The following is a 17,410-nucleotide window of genomic DNA, read 5'->3' on the forward strand; positions in this document are numbered from 1 at the left end:
ACAAAGAAGCCATTAATTAAACTCTAGTAAACTTACATTGCCAGAGGTATAGCCTGTTAATGAAATAAAATAAAACAGAAAGCCATACAGTACCTGAGTATCCAAATTGAGTTCATAAGTCTCTCTCCTTCTCTCCCAAGTGTCATTTAAAAGCTGCTGTCTTTGAGAAAGTATATTTATCTTCTCTTGTATTTCTCCGGCCATGAAATGTCCCTAATAAAAATGCACAATCAAGAATATATTAGGGATATTTCAATTGAAAATTAGAATATTTGCTTATAAATAAACTCTATATCAATAAATCCTCTATCACCATAGCAAATCTGTTGTCAAATTTCAATGCAATAAAATAATTATGGACAACGAAAAACAATCCGATCCTTAGTTTAAAAAAGAGAATGTCACACTCAAAATTATTAATCACAAGCAGAGGAGCTGGAGCCAAGGAGAAAGAAAGGGTCTATTGTGCACATGCATCCTCCTGATGAGGTGCCTCTAGAAAACACCACCTGAAGCAAAGGTATTCTTACCCTATGCAAAACAAGAACTTAACATGAAATGCAAAGAGAAATATGAGATTCAGTTTTGGTCCAGAACAATATCTAGCTACCACCTCCTACCCCTTCATTCTTCTAACCCCACACCCTGGTGTTATGACATTTGCATTTTCACCAAGAAAAGCACCTAATAGAAATTATATTTCAGGTTATCTTTGTCTTGAGTTAATCCATCCCTCAGGCTAAATAAAATAGCATTTAATTTTTTAATCTCCCTCTTCAACGATGTATGATTTGATGACTTTAGTTTAACCCTGGCCAATTATTTAAAATGATAGAATTATTAATCATATTTATTGCAACCTCAAATTGACATCTTCTATCATTTCTATTCATGCATAATTTTCTTCTCATTTAGTCCAAACTCCATCATCTTGAATTATTGTTTTTTTATAATTTTCTTTTTTGAATGAAATATGATGGGTAATGGTACTTTGAAATCATCTGTGGCAACCACCACCCCATAACTGTTAAATTTTGAGTGTTTTAACCCGCAAAAGTTAATGGCAATCACAGAAAATAGAAGATACTCTTTTGTGGAGTTGCAATCAGCAAACCTCAGTGTTCAACTTGAAAAACAGTTTGATTGGTGAGAAAACATTAGAATCCAGAAAATTATATAATTTGGGTTTTTAGCCATTACCCAGGTTTGAAACAAGGATCATCCAGGCAATTCCAAAAACTGTACCCCAGCAGACTACTCATTAAATTTTATAAAAGATACAGAACTCAAGAGGCAAATTAGAAAGGACTTGGGCTTCAGTAATTGTATATAATTATTCATTATTTAAATGCATACCTGTCCTATGAGAGCATTTCCAGTGGCATAAAACTTATCAAAAGCATCAGTCCGTGTTTCAATTTCAGAACGATACTCATTATGACGGTTCACTAAAGCTTCTGCACCTGGCACATCTCTTGCCAAATCTGGAGCTGTCACTTTGGCTAGCATGTCATTAATCCAAGCCCTAAAAGGGTAAAATATTTAATTAGACAATGTATGGTCAACAAAAAATAAAATGCCATCATTTTAGGGAAAAAAATTCCAACATTAATTACAATATTTTCCCATCCATAATGCGCGCGTTAGCTATATAAAATGTTCAGATGATTGAAAAAATGACGATGCACATTATGTAATAAACATTGAAAAAATTCAAACATTTACAGACATATGTGCATACTAATTTAAAGGAAACAAATGTCAATTTCTACTAAATTGACATTTGTATTTAATGAGTTAATAAGGTTACAAGGTATTATGTATATTTTATTCAATTTTTCTCAAGCTCAGCCTCAGCAATTTTAATCTGCATTTCACGCCAGCAGATTGTATCACACTAAAAACCTTTCTAAATGGAGTGGCCTAATTTTTTCTAATTGAGAGGGAATTAATGAGCAAGGCTTTTCATATCATCCTGTGAGTTTTTAGAAAGTGCCCTAATTCAGTGCATAAGAGCCTAATTATGACTGGGCAGGACAATTGACAGGAGATGAATTGGAAAGCATGATCTTGAATGGTGAATAAAATACTTAATGATCCTTAATAATCAATAAAACCAATACTTTTCACAAAGCTACTCTAAGCCGGAAATATAAGTCAAACTAAAACTTACATTAATTCCCTGTATTCTTGGAAATATGCCTGTAACCTTTCCCTTTGCCCTAGTTTGTCTTTCCTTTCAGCCGCATGAGCCTCTAGTTCATTCCAAGACTCAGCAGCTTCTTCTTTTTTAGATTCTATATGATCTTGTGCATCAGGAAATAAAGATCCTAGTCTGTGGGCTTCTTCAACCAATGTGAGCACCTAGAAAAACAATGAAAATGTTAAAATTATTAAAATATACTTAAGACATCAGTTGCAAGCATTAAACAAAGTTTTTAAAACATTTTCTACAACAGAATACATTTGCACCAGTGTTAATTATTTAAAATAATCTTACTTTGTGTGAGGAGATAAATAAAACAAAAAAATAAGAAATTAAAAGAGTGCACAGCATATAATTATTACTTCAATCTTTCCAGATTTTTTCTGACCATAACTTCCACTCTCCTCGGAAATAAATTTGGAAAACACTGAGCCACGCAATCCAAGAATGGGAAACTATATTCTCAGAAATTAGAAATATTGTACTAGTAATCTAAATAGAATAAGTGATATTTATGCATGAAGTAACTAGTGATCAACCTCAATCTTTACTTTGACCAGGAAAAATTTTAAATGCAAAGTAACAAGGTTTAAAGCCCATGCCCTTCTGACTATCTGTATTTGCTCCAGTAGTCTCATACATCCAGAAATTTTAAAAAGTAATCTTCAACGAAGGACAAATACTAGCAATATCTTGACATCAGCTTTGTATTTTTAATATATGAAACCAAAACCTCAAATTTATGTTCCTGAAACTTGTTATTCATGTCAAATCTGATTGCCCAAGGTGATAACTCATTGGCTTTTATCATATTTTTCCTCAGGTTTTGTTCATAACTGTTATTTAAACAAAATGAAGTAGTTGCTTTTGTTTTTTTCTGGGAACATTAGTTTTGTTATTTTATTCTAATATTGATTAATAATGCAAATAAAAGCTTAGGTAAAATAAAAAAAAATCAATACAAAACTGGAAATACTGCAAAAAGTATAACTAAATATAGGAACCTTTTGCACATGGAAAACGTATCTATACATATAGGAGTTTTATGTCAAATTTTTCAATGTTGGGACCTTTTTTTTCATTTAACAAACCTAATCTTAAGCACAAATGATAAATATTATGATTTTACTTTTGATAATCACTCCTATTCAGTGATATTTTCCATTTATGACACAAAATACTTTTAATACATTTTCCCCAAGCCTCAACTTAACATAAATCTTGAGTTCTCATAATTACATTTCTTGCTGATATCTCCAAAAACATACATTTGAGGAGCCACAGCATATTGATCAAACCCAGATGAATTTTCACAACATCAAGCAAATGTGAATGCACGTGTGTACATGTACGTGGAAATTATTACAAGAATAACGATCCAGTACCAACTGATTTGGAGATATATGCATGAAAATTACCTTTTCTCGAACCGCATCAAGGTCACTCTCAAAAGCTTGATGCTTTCTGCTCAGAGCTTGAATAGTTTCCATATCTTGTCCATAATCTTCTGCTAAGAGTTCCGTTTCTTTTTCTTGAATCCAGCCAATTGTTTCATCAACAGTTCTATCAAATACATGAACTTGTTTAGCTCCAGCCAAAGCCTGAAATAAGTGATTGTTGAATTAGCTTTGTAAATATAATGAAATAATTAGTTAAAACCTTATTACATATCTGGTGATGTAGCAAATATTCACTCTCTATCTCAGCTATGTTACCATTACCACTACATCCATTTTACTAAATTGCCATTAGTCAGCTTTCTAGTAAAAAAGAATTAAGAATATAACATCAATTGTAAACTCATTAATTCAATTCTTTTTTTGTTTTCTACAATTCAAATTCCAGGTTGGTTCATTCTGCCACAGAAGAAGAGACGAAGATGATACTTCATCCCAAACAGTGTATATATAATATTCTTTGACTAAACCTTTCATATAATTTTTATTTTTTTGCCATGGAATACATTATTGTATCTTACATTGATTAATAAGAGAAAATTTTTTTGCATAAAAAGTGTCTCACTTTAAAAGAAAGATTTTGGAATAAATTATGCATGTTATACAAGGTTTCACTGTAACACTAAATTTTTAAGTTCTCAGATGTGGTTTAAATATGGAAATTCACAATTTTGCTAATTCAGAGATGACAAAATTTACTATTCAATGCACCAATGAAATAATTAGATGAAGCAGACTTGAGGACCTGTTCGAGCATTCCTAGAAACCTAAAAATGCATGGCCACTGTGCTATACACCTTTGTTATCATGCTTATATTCTAGTAAAATTACTTAGTATCTTTTATTCTAATTTTTTTTTATTTTGTTACATTTCATAAATGAATTTCCAAGAAAATTAAAAAACCAACCTTACTATATTTAGACACTTACATGAGGAGTACTTGACAACAGCGGAAAATGATGTTAAAGAAAGAAGTTTTAAGACTAACCTCACTCCGAGCATGAGCCAGTTCTTTCAAGTCTTCCCATACTTGTCGTGTGTCTTCCATTTTTGTCTGGATCATTACAGACTCGGGATGGCCTTCTTGGAGTAAGTTTGCACCAGCCTCAAGCACTGCATTGATCTTGGCCTCCCCACCAATTCCACCACTTGATCCAACACTGCCAGACTGCATGCTTCCACTTAATGGAACTAAGTTTGATAAAAAAATTAAATTTGGTACCTTCCTCCTAACTAATAATCAAATCAATAAAATGTAATCTATACAATTACGATACTGTACTATTGATAGAATTGAACTCTTACGGCTGGTAGTATTGAATAAATGAAAAACTCCAATAGCCGTAAACAGTTAAGATACTGTATTGTTCACAAATTCTAATTTAAGCCTAGTGATATCACCTGATATATGTCAATATTTGGCTTTCATAATACTCATTCTAATGTTAACCTACCAAAATCCAGATTCATTCAACACCAAGAACTGGTTTATTCATCCAAGTCACAAACTTTCAACCAGGTTATACTACTGAAGATTGTCAATGGAATGAACCACCTATGACTTTATTTTTTCTTCCACATAACATCCTAAATTATTTCTCATTCTTGCTCTTACCCTTTTTTACATTATCTCTCTTCAGGGCCCCACTTCATAATGGGCTAGGAACCCAAGGAATATCAATACTGAATTAGACATCTAAGTCCATGTAGCTCCTGCTCTTTTAAACAACCTTTGGATACGAGACAATTTCTTCACCACTTTTGAGATAAGAGGGGCACATTCATGCATGTTGTCCTCATTCATGCAGCTGTTTGATTATTAAACCACTTTTAATACCTTTTGTCAACTAATATCATCTTACTCTAGTTATAGACATGAAAATCATTGTTTTAATCAATCATTGGCGAAAATAGTATATGGTCTTTGTTTTCTAATGAATCAGTATGTCGAACTCCTTTCTATTTAGCTTCAGCTTCTGAATACAGTCACTTAATTGCAAATCTGCATACATACTCAAGATAATGGGATAATGTAACCGTTCGCTTTGTATATACTCAAGATGCCTTATTTAGAGTCATTCATTCAATGATGTTCAACGACAACCTAATGATGACGTTCAACATTGAAACAAGGTCGTGTTCAAAATAAAGTCTCAGGAATTAGAAAGTCAATAATTTCAGTTGAATACATGAAGTAAATTCCATTAAGATATACTGGACACAGCAAACTTCATTCATTTAAACAAATTAAAATAAATTGTAGATATATAATGATGAGATTTATTATTCTGCTATTTTGGAAAGAGAATTTTTAATAAACTCCCACTGCTAACATATTGAAAATATTAGCTCAACATCATCAAAATGTTACACAATGCAAATTCTTAGTTGGCTGTTCTATGCACTATACTGAGGTCTGGAAGCAATAGGTCAGCACCTTCTTTCATGAACATGCCAAAATGATATGCTACTGTTCCCAATTAACAGTGATTCTGGTCAGTTTTAGATCTTCACAAGACAGTAGTCTAAAACCAGCTTCCCAAAGATTTCATTTTAGATAATTTGCTAATAAATTCCTTTTGAAAAGAAAAAGATGGATTTAAATTTTAGCAGGTGAATGAGATAGACTAAATTTTAGATAAGCACCCTCAACAGCACTATGTATGCATAAAAGCACTAAAAATATAAAGCTACCATGATTGATAATTACATGATTTTTTAAACTAATATCTTATATTTTATTTCTTGAAATAAACAATATCACTGGGTTAATATATTATTATTATTCACTTGGCACTTCAGTTTTTTAGTGAAAACTTAATCAAATTACAAAGCATCTGTGGTGATGATGGGAAATTCTCTATTCATGTTAAAAAATTCCATACCATATAAAATTAAGCCAGTAAATTACAGCATAGGTTGCATTAAAATATTGGTGCAACTAACCTGATGGATTTGTTCCATTAGAAGTAAGACTTGATGGACTGCTGGCAAGAATTCCAAGAGTGTATGCAAAGGCTTCAAACTCAGCTGTCAGAATTTCAACATGTTCAACATCTTGACCATAATCCTCTGAGGCAGCAATGGATGTTTGATCATTGACCCACTCAATTGCATCATCAGCTTCTCTAATGAAACGGAAAAGACGCAAACTGTCTTCTAGTCTACGACGGCGTGCCTCACTCAGCCTCTTAAGTTCCATGAATGCAGATTCCACTTCACCCTAATTATGTCATTTATAGCAAAGAGCAAATTAAAGAGATTAAAACAAATACTAATGGATTCGTGAAAGAATTTTATACCGATTGCTTACTGCTGATACAGTAGTTCAATGATAGTTGCTGAGTGAATCTGGTTCACATATAATGTCTGATAGATCTTCATGCAAGCAAAATTTCTGATGAATTTAAACTTGATCACTAGCAATTACAGAGAGTCCCCAGGTAATGGATGAGATACAGGGAAGTCCAGAGAAAATCTTTAGGTCTGATTTGTAGTGAGCTTTGATCCTTGAAGATCAGCATATACACATTGAAACAGTAAAAATAATAATACATCTCTACCGGCTAATGTTTTAATAAAGTTATGGTCATAAGGATTTAATTGTTGCTGAATGCCATTAGTTAGGCTGGTACAGGGACTACCTTTATTCCATTATTTCATTCGACCTAAAGTAGAAAATTGCCAGTCACATATTAAGTATACAAAATGATTACCTGTTTCTTTGATATATTTTCTGCATCGAAATGTCCTCTTTGAACAAGATTATTAGCAGTTTCAGCCAACTTCCCAAGCGAAACTTGAAAAGTACCAAGTTCTCGATCAGCAGCATCCAGCCTCCTTATCAGAGCTGCAGTAGAATCTTCATCCTGCCCCACGTCTGAAGACATAAGCGGAGGCTGCCTCTCCAATATCCAAGCTTCTGCTTCATTTGCCTCAGCATAATACTGCAAAATAAAATACAAAAGTTAAGGCTGTAATATTCACCACTATTCTGTAACAAATAACAACATAATAAATGAAATGTTAACAATTCATCATTTACATAACTGCAATTAAAAATTATACACCAATATATTTTTAACAAATCAACATAAATTACTTACAAGAGGTAACACATGGAATATATCTAAAAATATTAGTTTAATATTTTATTTCTAATATATATCCTACATTGTCAAAATATCTAAGCACCAAATAATAAAACAATATAGTTCCCACGGCATGAAATTTGGATATGAATAATTACACTGATATAAGTATACATACTTCCAAATTTTGATAGATTACACAAAAAAAGACTTGAAAGATAACATTTATCATACAGCATCATTGATAATATTCACAACAGTAAAAATATTGTGATCTTAATGGTTAGGCTTGGAAGTCATATAATGGACATTAATTAGCAAAATGAATGCTTTTATTTGTGTAATTACCATTTGGGACTCAATAGCATCTTGCAGACGAAGACGTCTAACACTGGCCAAATCTCGGAGATGACCCACTCTCTCCTGGAGGGACTTAGCCACTGAATCTATGCGACCACTATCAAAGTGACTTTCCCGAACCATCTGCTGTCCTCTCATTATAATTGCAGATATGACGGGTTCTCTGGACATAATTTCAGTTTCCAAAACCTTTAAGAGTGAAAAATATCATATAATACCACACTTTTATATTATGCATTATTTGAGATGTCAACATGTACTCTCTTTAACTACCAATGATTTGGATTATGTTTATTAAAACAGCATTTCAACATAAAAATTTAGTGTAACATGAATTTTGCATACAAGACAGAAAAGCCAACAAACCATGATGATGGAACTAGGGGAACACTTACTGAGAATGCTACTGTGACAAGCTGTTAAGAAATTTAACAGTACTTGGGCAAGGAAAACCAGTAAAATATTATTCATGATAATTTAATTAGATACAAAAACCATAAATTATGCCACAAAAGAGCACTCAACCTATTATTCAATAGATGGTCCCACAGCGCATACATCTTTAGTAACTATCAAGCACAAACAAAAAACACCTTTGTTTAATGATCATCGGGATTAATTTCAATTAAGTTGTGGTATAGAATTATAGATACACAGCAGTTATGTACGTCCAAGTTTTACTTGAAACTAAAATGAACTCAATACACAAGGAGGAATGAAAATATTAATTAGACGTTGACAATGAAAACTGTTCATACTTAATATCAAGTTAGTTGTTAACACACACCCTCTGGTTTCCGAAAATAATTGAGTTATTTTGTCTCTATTTTCACTCCCCTCGACACTTCATTATGGTGAGTTACATAATTTGTAAAAATTATGTTTACCTTCCAAATTTAGGACATTAAAAAAGTGTATTCAATTGCCTACAATGAATCTAATCCGAATCAATGAGAATCAAAAAATGGGCATATTGTCAACCATTTCAAAAAGTTAGAACATTATAATTTAAACGCAATTGCAAGAGTAAAATTAAAAATTCAGATGTAAAATAACAGACTTTTTGCAGAGTAAATTTAATGAATTGCTAATTCAGATAAACTTATTTACAAGTACTAACTGCAATGGTTGGTTTGAGTATGGATTCATGATGAGTCCAAAAATAAATATTTATTTCCAATTTTTAGTTTTAAAATTTCTGTTATTCTACGTTATTATATATCCTAGCATAGTATCACCTGATGTTTTTTCTGCAATGTTTGCACAGCCATTAGGCTGTTCCCAAGGTCTGTAGAAGCAGCACGAGCTTCCTTTTCTTCCAACCACCTTATTTCATCATCTACATCCCTTAAGTACTGCTGAAGTTGCAAAGCTGCTTCTAAATTAGATCGTCGAATTTGCATTGGTTCCCTTAACGCTTCATACCTGAAATATACGTTTTTGTAAAATTTTATATAAATAGCAATTATAATAGATTCCTTATATCATAAAGCCTTGAAGAAGCTTGAGAGGATAAAAATATTACACATACACAAAACATACAAATTTTAAATTAAAACATTATTTGCCAAAAAGTAGTCAACAAAAACATATATACCCTAAGGGTACTAGCAATGAGTATAATTTAAATAACAGCATCAAAAATGGAACTAATATTAGTGACGTGATTTTTGAATATCATCACCATACAAATTTAATTACCTTTTTGTAAAAATGTCCACCCTTTCTTTCAACTCATCTGCCATGAAGTGTTGCGCCCGTTTAAACACAGCAACACTTTCCCTGGCCTGGCTCAAAGCATCATCCTTAGCCATTGCATCAGCTTCCAATGCCTGAAAGTTTGCCAAAAATTAAAAAGAAAATTCTGACAAATTTGATACATATTCAATTTTATCAAATATAGCTTACCCTCTCCTTTTAAAATGTCAGAAAATGTTTTAAAGGATAGAAGCTAGAAAAGTCAATCAAAAATAGCTACACAATAAATGCAGTTAAATTTAATAAAAAGATATTATTAAAAACAATACATTTTGGGTGTGATGAGATAATACTGGCTGGCACACAAATTGATTCCTCATTTAAATTAGAATTTACAGTACCTCATCCTAAAGGTTTTGTATTTACTTTGGTTGAATTGTAATTCTGCAGCACCAGTTAAGTGATTAAAAATAATATATTATTACTAAAACATAATTAATACACAACAATTTTTTTAACGAGCAAATAAATTGCAAAAGAAAAATTTTAAATAGAAACAATCAAGAAATTTTCTTGTAAAAGCAGTTTTTACACATTAAAGATAAGCTGATAATTCATTTTCCAGACATATCGTTGATAAATAACTATGGAGTTAATATTTTACTGGCACATGATTCAATTGCTAAAGAAAAGCCAAGGAGCACATTATTAACACTTAACATTAATACAATTCCAACAGGTATACTAATCGAATGACTCTTGATAAGAGAGCTTCAAAAGGAATCAATCTAAATAACACCTGCTGCATTCCTCCTCCATTATTATATTTACCTTGTGCTTCCTAAGAAGGTTTCTCACACTAGCTGGGTCCTTCCCATGATCTTCTGATGCCAACTGATGCTCTGCTTCTTCCATCCATCTTTCCAGGTCATCGAGTGTGCGCCCAAACAACAGAGCCTACAGGAGCAAAAGTCTTAAATTAAAAATCACATCAAACACGTAAACAGTAATTATATGCCTTGGTAGCTGATCTTTTGAAGGAGATTTGAAACATCCTATTACTACGAGAGTGGTCCCATAAATACCTGGCCTAACCTAGAGATGGCGGTAGTTTTTTGAAAAATATAACTTCATTAGAAAGCACGCAATCTATAAAGCATATGCCACATTGTTTACTGTTTGTTTGGAAGCCACCAATAGTGAACGTTTTCATTGAATTTGTGAAAATGGAGAAAATTGGTCAACGTTATGCAATACAAAACTTTTATTTGAAAGGCCTCAGCAAAACCCATGTAAAAGCTGAACTGGATAATAGTCTCTGGCTTCTCACCATACACTTCCACTAAATGCAGAGGAATATATATGGGAGAAGCAGTTATCATTGGCTTCGCGATGTGGTGGGTGAAAGGTACGATGCCGGTATTATAAAGCTGGTTACAAGGATGCAAAAAGTGATTTATCGTCAAGGCAACTATGTAGAAAAATAGCTAAATGCTCAACCTTTCCAGTGATGTATGCAAAGTTGAGGTTAAATTTGATTTTTCATGAGAAAAAATAGGAGACCTTACTTTTCAAACCGCCCTCTTATGTATTTCCATTTATTAGGGTCTGGGTTATTTTCCTGGTGACACTGGGTCACCATCCACATCACCTGAACCGTGATTTTTAAGTACCAGATCTTTCGATTATTTCTTAGAAATAATAAAAACTTAGATCGGTTTAAAGAAGAATACATCTTATTTTGTTTACAAATTCCTTCTGAAGTAACAAAGAATACCTAGACTGGACAACGTAACATTATGTTTATTTCTGTTTATATTATGTACTAAATATGCTTTTTACATGTTATGCTGACCAATTGACAAAGTCTATACATGTACTCATGACCTAGGTTAAAATAAATTATTATTAGCTGATCGCTGATTTATAATGGAAGATCGAACGCAATGGTGTTTTTCATTTGATATGCAACCAACATGACGAACGCGCCTTTTGGGTTGCATAACTCCCAGGATCCCCTGTTCTACGCGAGCCACAAACCACTACAGAAAGCCTTCCATATTGCTTGCAAAGACTTGTTGCAGTATTATTCACATTTTTTAAATGAATTATTAATTTAATAATTAAATTATTCCATAGATTACCCAATAGAATAATTGGTGAAAAGGCTATGAGAGCAACCATTGAATTCACCGCCTTGTGATTTCCTAAGTACATACTACTTCCAGGCTCATAATATGCAATTTTATTGCTCCAAAATGTGCTCTAGCATCACCCTATGGGCTGAAGGTACACGGGTTTAACTTCAACCAATATGATACAAGCTGATTCACTGGAAAATACTTGCTATTAAGCATTTTTTCCCCGCATCAGGCATAGAAAATTGTTGCCTTTATAACAAATTTAGAAAAATCCTGTTTTGAGTCAGTTTTTTTAGAGTAGTTTTAATATTTCCTTGAAAAGACTTCAAAACAAGCCCAAATAAATCCCCATGGATCGTGCCTCACTACTATTACATTGAATCTCTCCCTATAAGCTCAGAGCAAAACCTTTCCGTTCATGCGCTATTAATTGTGAAAAGCTTGAGGAACATTTTAAGAACTAGATAATAAATCACAGGAAGAATGGGATTGCTGTTTCAGCAAAACACGATTTTAAATGAAACAAGAAAATTAGCAACATGTATTTCTATTGGCAATTTTACCAGGATTTCATGGTGCAAGTGATTCAAAAGAGAAATGATCTGTGCATACATACCAGTACTACAATATCACAAAAACTGCCACTTGAATACAAAAAAAAGGTTATGAGGTACCAAGCCATGATTTCACACTGAAGGGAAGAACAGAATAGCCATTGATTTGAGGTGTTTGTGATTGGATGAAAACGTTCCGGCAGAAAGTGAACAGTGAGACAATCATAATATTTTTTTAAACTGTGAAACTAGCATTATATTAGATGATGGAATTGAATATAACATTGTGTTTGAAGAAAGAGAAAATAGCTGTGGAAATGATTCATCAACAGTGATAATAAAATTACAGGATTCTATCATGAATAAACTATATAGCAGCCAATTTTTTACAGTAACAATTCCAATTTCTTCATATTAATTCTTATATTAATTATTGTAATCCTTTTCTGCCTTATCCACATAATATTCAAAAATTCTTAAATGAAAAATCACTGTGTTTCTTATGAGCCATATGGGCCAGGAAATAGAGTATATACAGCTTGCAGGCACACAAAAAGTTCAGCCACATAATTACTCTTAACCCCTAGACATTTGCATGGAATTTTGATCGATTCTTTGAAGAATGTTCTCAATTTTATGTAGATGCAATTGGAGTTACTTGTGCAACAGCTACTGAAATTTCATCCATGTCATATTCAAACTTCATTCGGGGAAATTAAGCATCACATTTCATATATTTGCTAATTGAAAAATAATCACACCTAGATTCATGCCAAGGGGAATTTTAATTGAAAATAAAAGCTGAAATGAAAGTTCTTCACAGTTTGATTTACTTCTCTCAAATATTGTGCAACCTGCAATGGAATAATCGGTACACATTTTTCCATTAGATTTTTCACATTTTTTTCTGTTGGATATCTTCTTTTGATTACAAAATCCTCATAAGTAAATTTTTAGAACATGCAATCTCACTGGCAAATTTGTATTTACCTGATATGCATCTTGAAGGCGGTCCCTTTTTAATGCCAAGGCTTCTTGCAATATCCGCCAGTCACTCTCTAACTCAGCCACACGGGATTGGATTTCCATGCTGGCAAAATGGCCTGCTCCCACTAAACTCTCTCCTTCAGCCATGACTGCTGATACCCGACTACTGTTGGCTGCTATCTCTGCCTCAAAAGCAGCATGCCTTTGAGTTTTGGACTGAAGATTTGAGGGATCCCTGTATGACTCATCTCGAGCACCTTGCAATTTCTGATGAATCCAATTCTCAACCTACAAAATAATTTAGCTCAAATTATACCAGCTATATTTTCACTATAGAAATAATTTTTAAAATCCACCCAAAATATAATTTTAACATAAAATGAAACATATAATGTTGAACAACTAAAAGGAAATTTATTTTAATAGATAACAAAAATGCAAAAATTGACACTCATTATATCATTTGGATGTAATGCCAACAATGGACTAATGTCACAAAAGTTTGTTACACCAAACAAATGCATACTAGAATAATTAAGCCAACATGAGTGTCACCTTAAAAGTCAAACAACTCAAAATTTAGGGAATGACTTTGAATAGGTGCAATATTAGGTGATGATTCATCAGCAAACCCAAAACTAGATCATTGCTGAAATAATTTCATTGGTGTTAAATGGAAAAAAGGGTTTACCTCAAAGAAATTTTGGAGAAATTTCTGTAGATCATATGAATCTCTCAGTCGTCTCCTTCGAGCCACAGCACTTTCCATTAGCCTGTCCCTTCTAGCACAAACAGATGACAAACGCTCTGCTATGGCTGTGGCATGTAAATGTGTTGGGTCAGACAGTGCTTCCCGAGCAGACTTTTCTAGTTCTTCAACTCGTGATGCCTGAGCAGTAACTGTCTTCTCAAATGCCTCATGACGACGTACCAGAGCTTCAACACTTGCAAGAGAGTCCTAAAGTGATGAAGGAAAGGAAGATGTGAACATATTTTTAACACGGATTGCTAATTTATAATTGTTTCTGTTTTCACAAAAAAGCAACACACATTAAAATTACTCACCCCAAGGTCATCATTAGCTAAAAATGCTTCTTTGGATGCTAGCCATTCATCTGCTTGCTGAGTCTGCTCCAAGAAGACTTGCAGTTGATGAGCATGGGCCAAAATTTGCCGCCTTTCTTCCCATGCTGCAATAAGTTTACGTCTGAGGTCACTCAGTAATGCAATGCTTGGCTCAATGTCCTCACCGTCTAAGTCTTTCACACCCTCCATATCATCTTGTTGGCCTCCTTTATCACCATCATCTATTCCTTGCTTAGATGGTGCAACAAGAGCAAGCCCATCTTTCTTCAACGCCCTAAACACCTCTTGTCGTCCATCAATTTCTGCCTAAAATAATCAAATGATAATATACATGCATTAGAGCATGCATATCCCTTTGTGGGTGCAATAAAAGTATATAAAAGCCCTTATTATGAGGCATATTCATAAAGTAAGGGTCATTTGCTTATATTTAAATATTGGCACTTCAAAACACAGTTTTACTCCTGCAGCGACATCTACTGATTCATTGAGAAGCTATAGCAGCATTTGTTTTGTTTCAGAAGGCGTTTGCTTGTCCGTGCATGGAAACAACAATGTCCGTGACAACCGTTCATCCCGCCAGCTGTGAAGTGCGTTCTGTCATACGATTCTTGTATGCAAAAGGATTGTTGGCTACTGAAATTCATCAGGAGTTACGCCCAGTTTATGGACCTACAGTTATGAGTGAAGGAAAGGTTAGACAATGGTGCCGTGATTTTAAAAATGGACAAACAAATGTCCATGATGAAGAGCGAAGTGGCGGGCCTAGTATTCTGACCGATGAAATTGTTTTGCAAGTGGAACAAAAACTGCGATGTGATCATCGAGTGACGATTAATGGCCTAGCCGAACAATTTCCTCAACTTGGATGCAGTACTGTCTACAATATTGTCACGGAAACCTCAGATACCACAAATCGTGTGCAGGGTGGGTACCGAAAATGCTCACCGACCATCACAAAGAGCAAAGAATGTCAAGTGGGCAAGAGTTTTTGGGCCCGTGACCCCCACCATACAGTCCTGACCTTGCACCTAGTGACTACTTCCTCTTCTTGCTCTTGAAACAGTGAGTCAGTGGACAACGTTTTGAAACAGAGGAGGAACTCAAAAACGGTATTGTCAATTGGTTCGACTCTCAAGCAACAGACTTCTACGCAGAGGGGTTAAAGCAGCTGGTGCAGCGGTACAAAAAATGCTTAGAAGTGAACGGCGAATATGTAAAGAAGTGAAGTAGGTCTGCAGTTCACTAAAAGTGCCAAAAAAATGTGTTTCATAAATGGTATATTTTTTCCTGTGACCAAACGGCCCTTACTTAATGAGCATGCCTCGTATATTACATGACAACTATAATTATTTAATTCAGTTATAACATTAAAATATAATATCACATGACAAGAAGCAGCATGATGATTTCCATATGCTTTGAACCGAATAAAAATTCTGGGCCCGTAAATGAAAAACTATGCTTGTATCTGCGATCTATTCAGCGAATGGTGAAGCACCCAGATTTTCAGTCAAATAGCCATAATGACGCTAATGTCAAGCATAGGTTGGGATCTGAACAATGCAAACATTTGAGAAACAATAGAAACATTGGTGGAAATATAATCTGCATTGGCCTATAGTTTGAAACAATTGAAGCCATGCTATAAACTTATCTCAGGATCATATTATAACAACATTTATAACTTTTGGTGGCATGAGAATCTGAGCATAAAAATTCAATAAGCAGCATGAAGGGTCCCCAAATACTAGCAACTCAGATTCTATGGCCAATTCTATTAATGTTGAGCATTTAAATATGCCAAAAATATTTAGACAGTACATTTCCAAAATGTGAAACAGTAAAAATCAAAGGTCTAATTAGGGAGTGGGCATATTCTAGCTATAGATATCATGAGTTAATTAAGATTATTTTTCAAAAATATCAAACTATTATTAAATAATCAAAAAACCTTAAGCTCATTGTGCAGCTCAAGCATGGCATCCGCTTCAGCCACTGAGGTAGGAAGAGGAGCAGAACTGAGAGAAGAACTTGATACTGCAACAGACTTTGCCTCAGTTGGTGCACCGCCTTAAAAAAAATCATACAGAAAAGTAAATTTTTAACTTTCATTTATCAACATTTGATTAATCTTCCCCATTAGATTTTCCTGTACAAACACAGTATTCCAAAAGACCAAATTTATTCTAATATACTATGAATATCTTGGCATTAGGTAAATGAGGTGAGTGTAATCATATACAGAATAACAAAAACAGATTGATTTTTACAAAGAATGAAGAATCGCCTATTCTCATGATAATAAATATATTTCTGAAAAATGAAAAACACTTTTTGACAATCAGCTAGCTATTGCTGTAATTCTAAGATGAGCATGAAATCTATAAAAAATGTTGTGAAATATTAATTTTTGAACTTAAACAAAGAGTATTCCAGGAGTGTAGAAATTAGTAAGATTAGGTAAATATCATAATTCTAAATTCAATGACAGCATTATGGAAAATTTATCGTTTAAAAAAATAGAGAGAAAATTGTCACATTATAATTGAAAATAGCATTCAATTAAAAATACAAGCATTTATAATCGAGCTCCATTTTCAAAGCAGTGGAAACATGTTGATTCACCACTGCAATAGAAAGCAAAGGCAATACGGTCAGCCGGAAAGGTAATGGTTTCAGTTTTCCAGGATGCAAAAGGTTTTATGCAGATAAATTATCTTCCTACTCGTCAAAAAATTACTGGACAATATTATGCTAACCTCCTGGAGTAACTACAGCAAAAAATACAAGAAAGAAGGCCAGGTTTGGAAAGGAAGGTCATCTTTC

General features: G+C 33.5%; 1 protein-coding gene across 8 annotated transcripts in view; it reads right to left on the reverse strand.

Moving 5' to 3' along the window:
* The window catches only part of kst (spectrin beta chain, non-erythrocytic 5 kst), a 218,465-nt gene that overhangs the window by 36,352 nt on the left and 164,703 nt on the right, over positions 1–17,410 (reverse strand). For all 8 annotated transcript variants that reach the window (XM_071598510.1, XM_071598512.1, XM_071598511.1 and 5 more), the window contains 15 exons: positions 16,536–16,654; positions 14,561–14,887; positions 14,187–14,453; positions 13,499–13,783; positions 10,645–10,770; positions 9,817–9,947; positions 9,354–9,540; positions 8,104–8,304; positions 7,381–7,611; positions 6,611–6,887; positions 4,653–4,855; positions 3,625–3,807; positions 2,174–2,364; positions 1,357–1,525; positions 94–213 (listed from right to left, as the gene is read on the reverse strand). In XM_071598510.1, coding sequence (XP_071454611.1) covers positions 94–213; positions 1,357–1,525; positions 2,174–2,364; positions 3,625–3,807; positions 4,653–4,855; positions 6,611–6,887; positions 7,381–7,611; positions 8,104–8,304; positions 9,354–9,540; positions 9,817–9,947; positions 10,645–10,770; positions 13,499–13,783; positions 14,187–14,453; positions 14,561–14,887; positions 16,536–16,654 — 3,017 coding nt within the window. The remainder of the gene's footprint in view (positions 1–93; positions 214–1,356; positions 1,526–2,173; positions 2,365–3,624; positions 3,808–4,652; positions 4,856–6,610; positions 6,888–7,380; positions 7,612–8,103; positions 8,305–9,353; positions 9,541–9,816; positions 9,948–10,644; positions 10,771–13,498; positions 13,784–14,186; positions 14,454–14,560; positions 14,888–16,535; positions 16,655–17,410) is intronic.

The sequence above is a fragment of the Hetaerina americana genome, unplaced genomic scaffold, assembly GCF_022747635.1.
Source record: "Hetaerina americana unplaced genomic scaffold, ioHetAmer1.1.p SCAF_10, whole genome shotgun sequence".
Taxonomy (NCBI): Eukaryota; Metazoa; Arthropoda; class Insecta; order Odonata; family Calopterygidae; genus Hetaerina; species Hetaerina americana.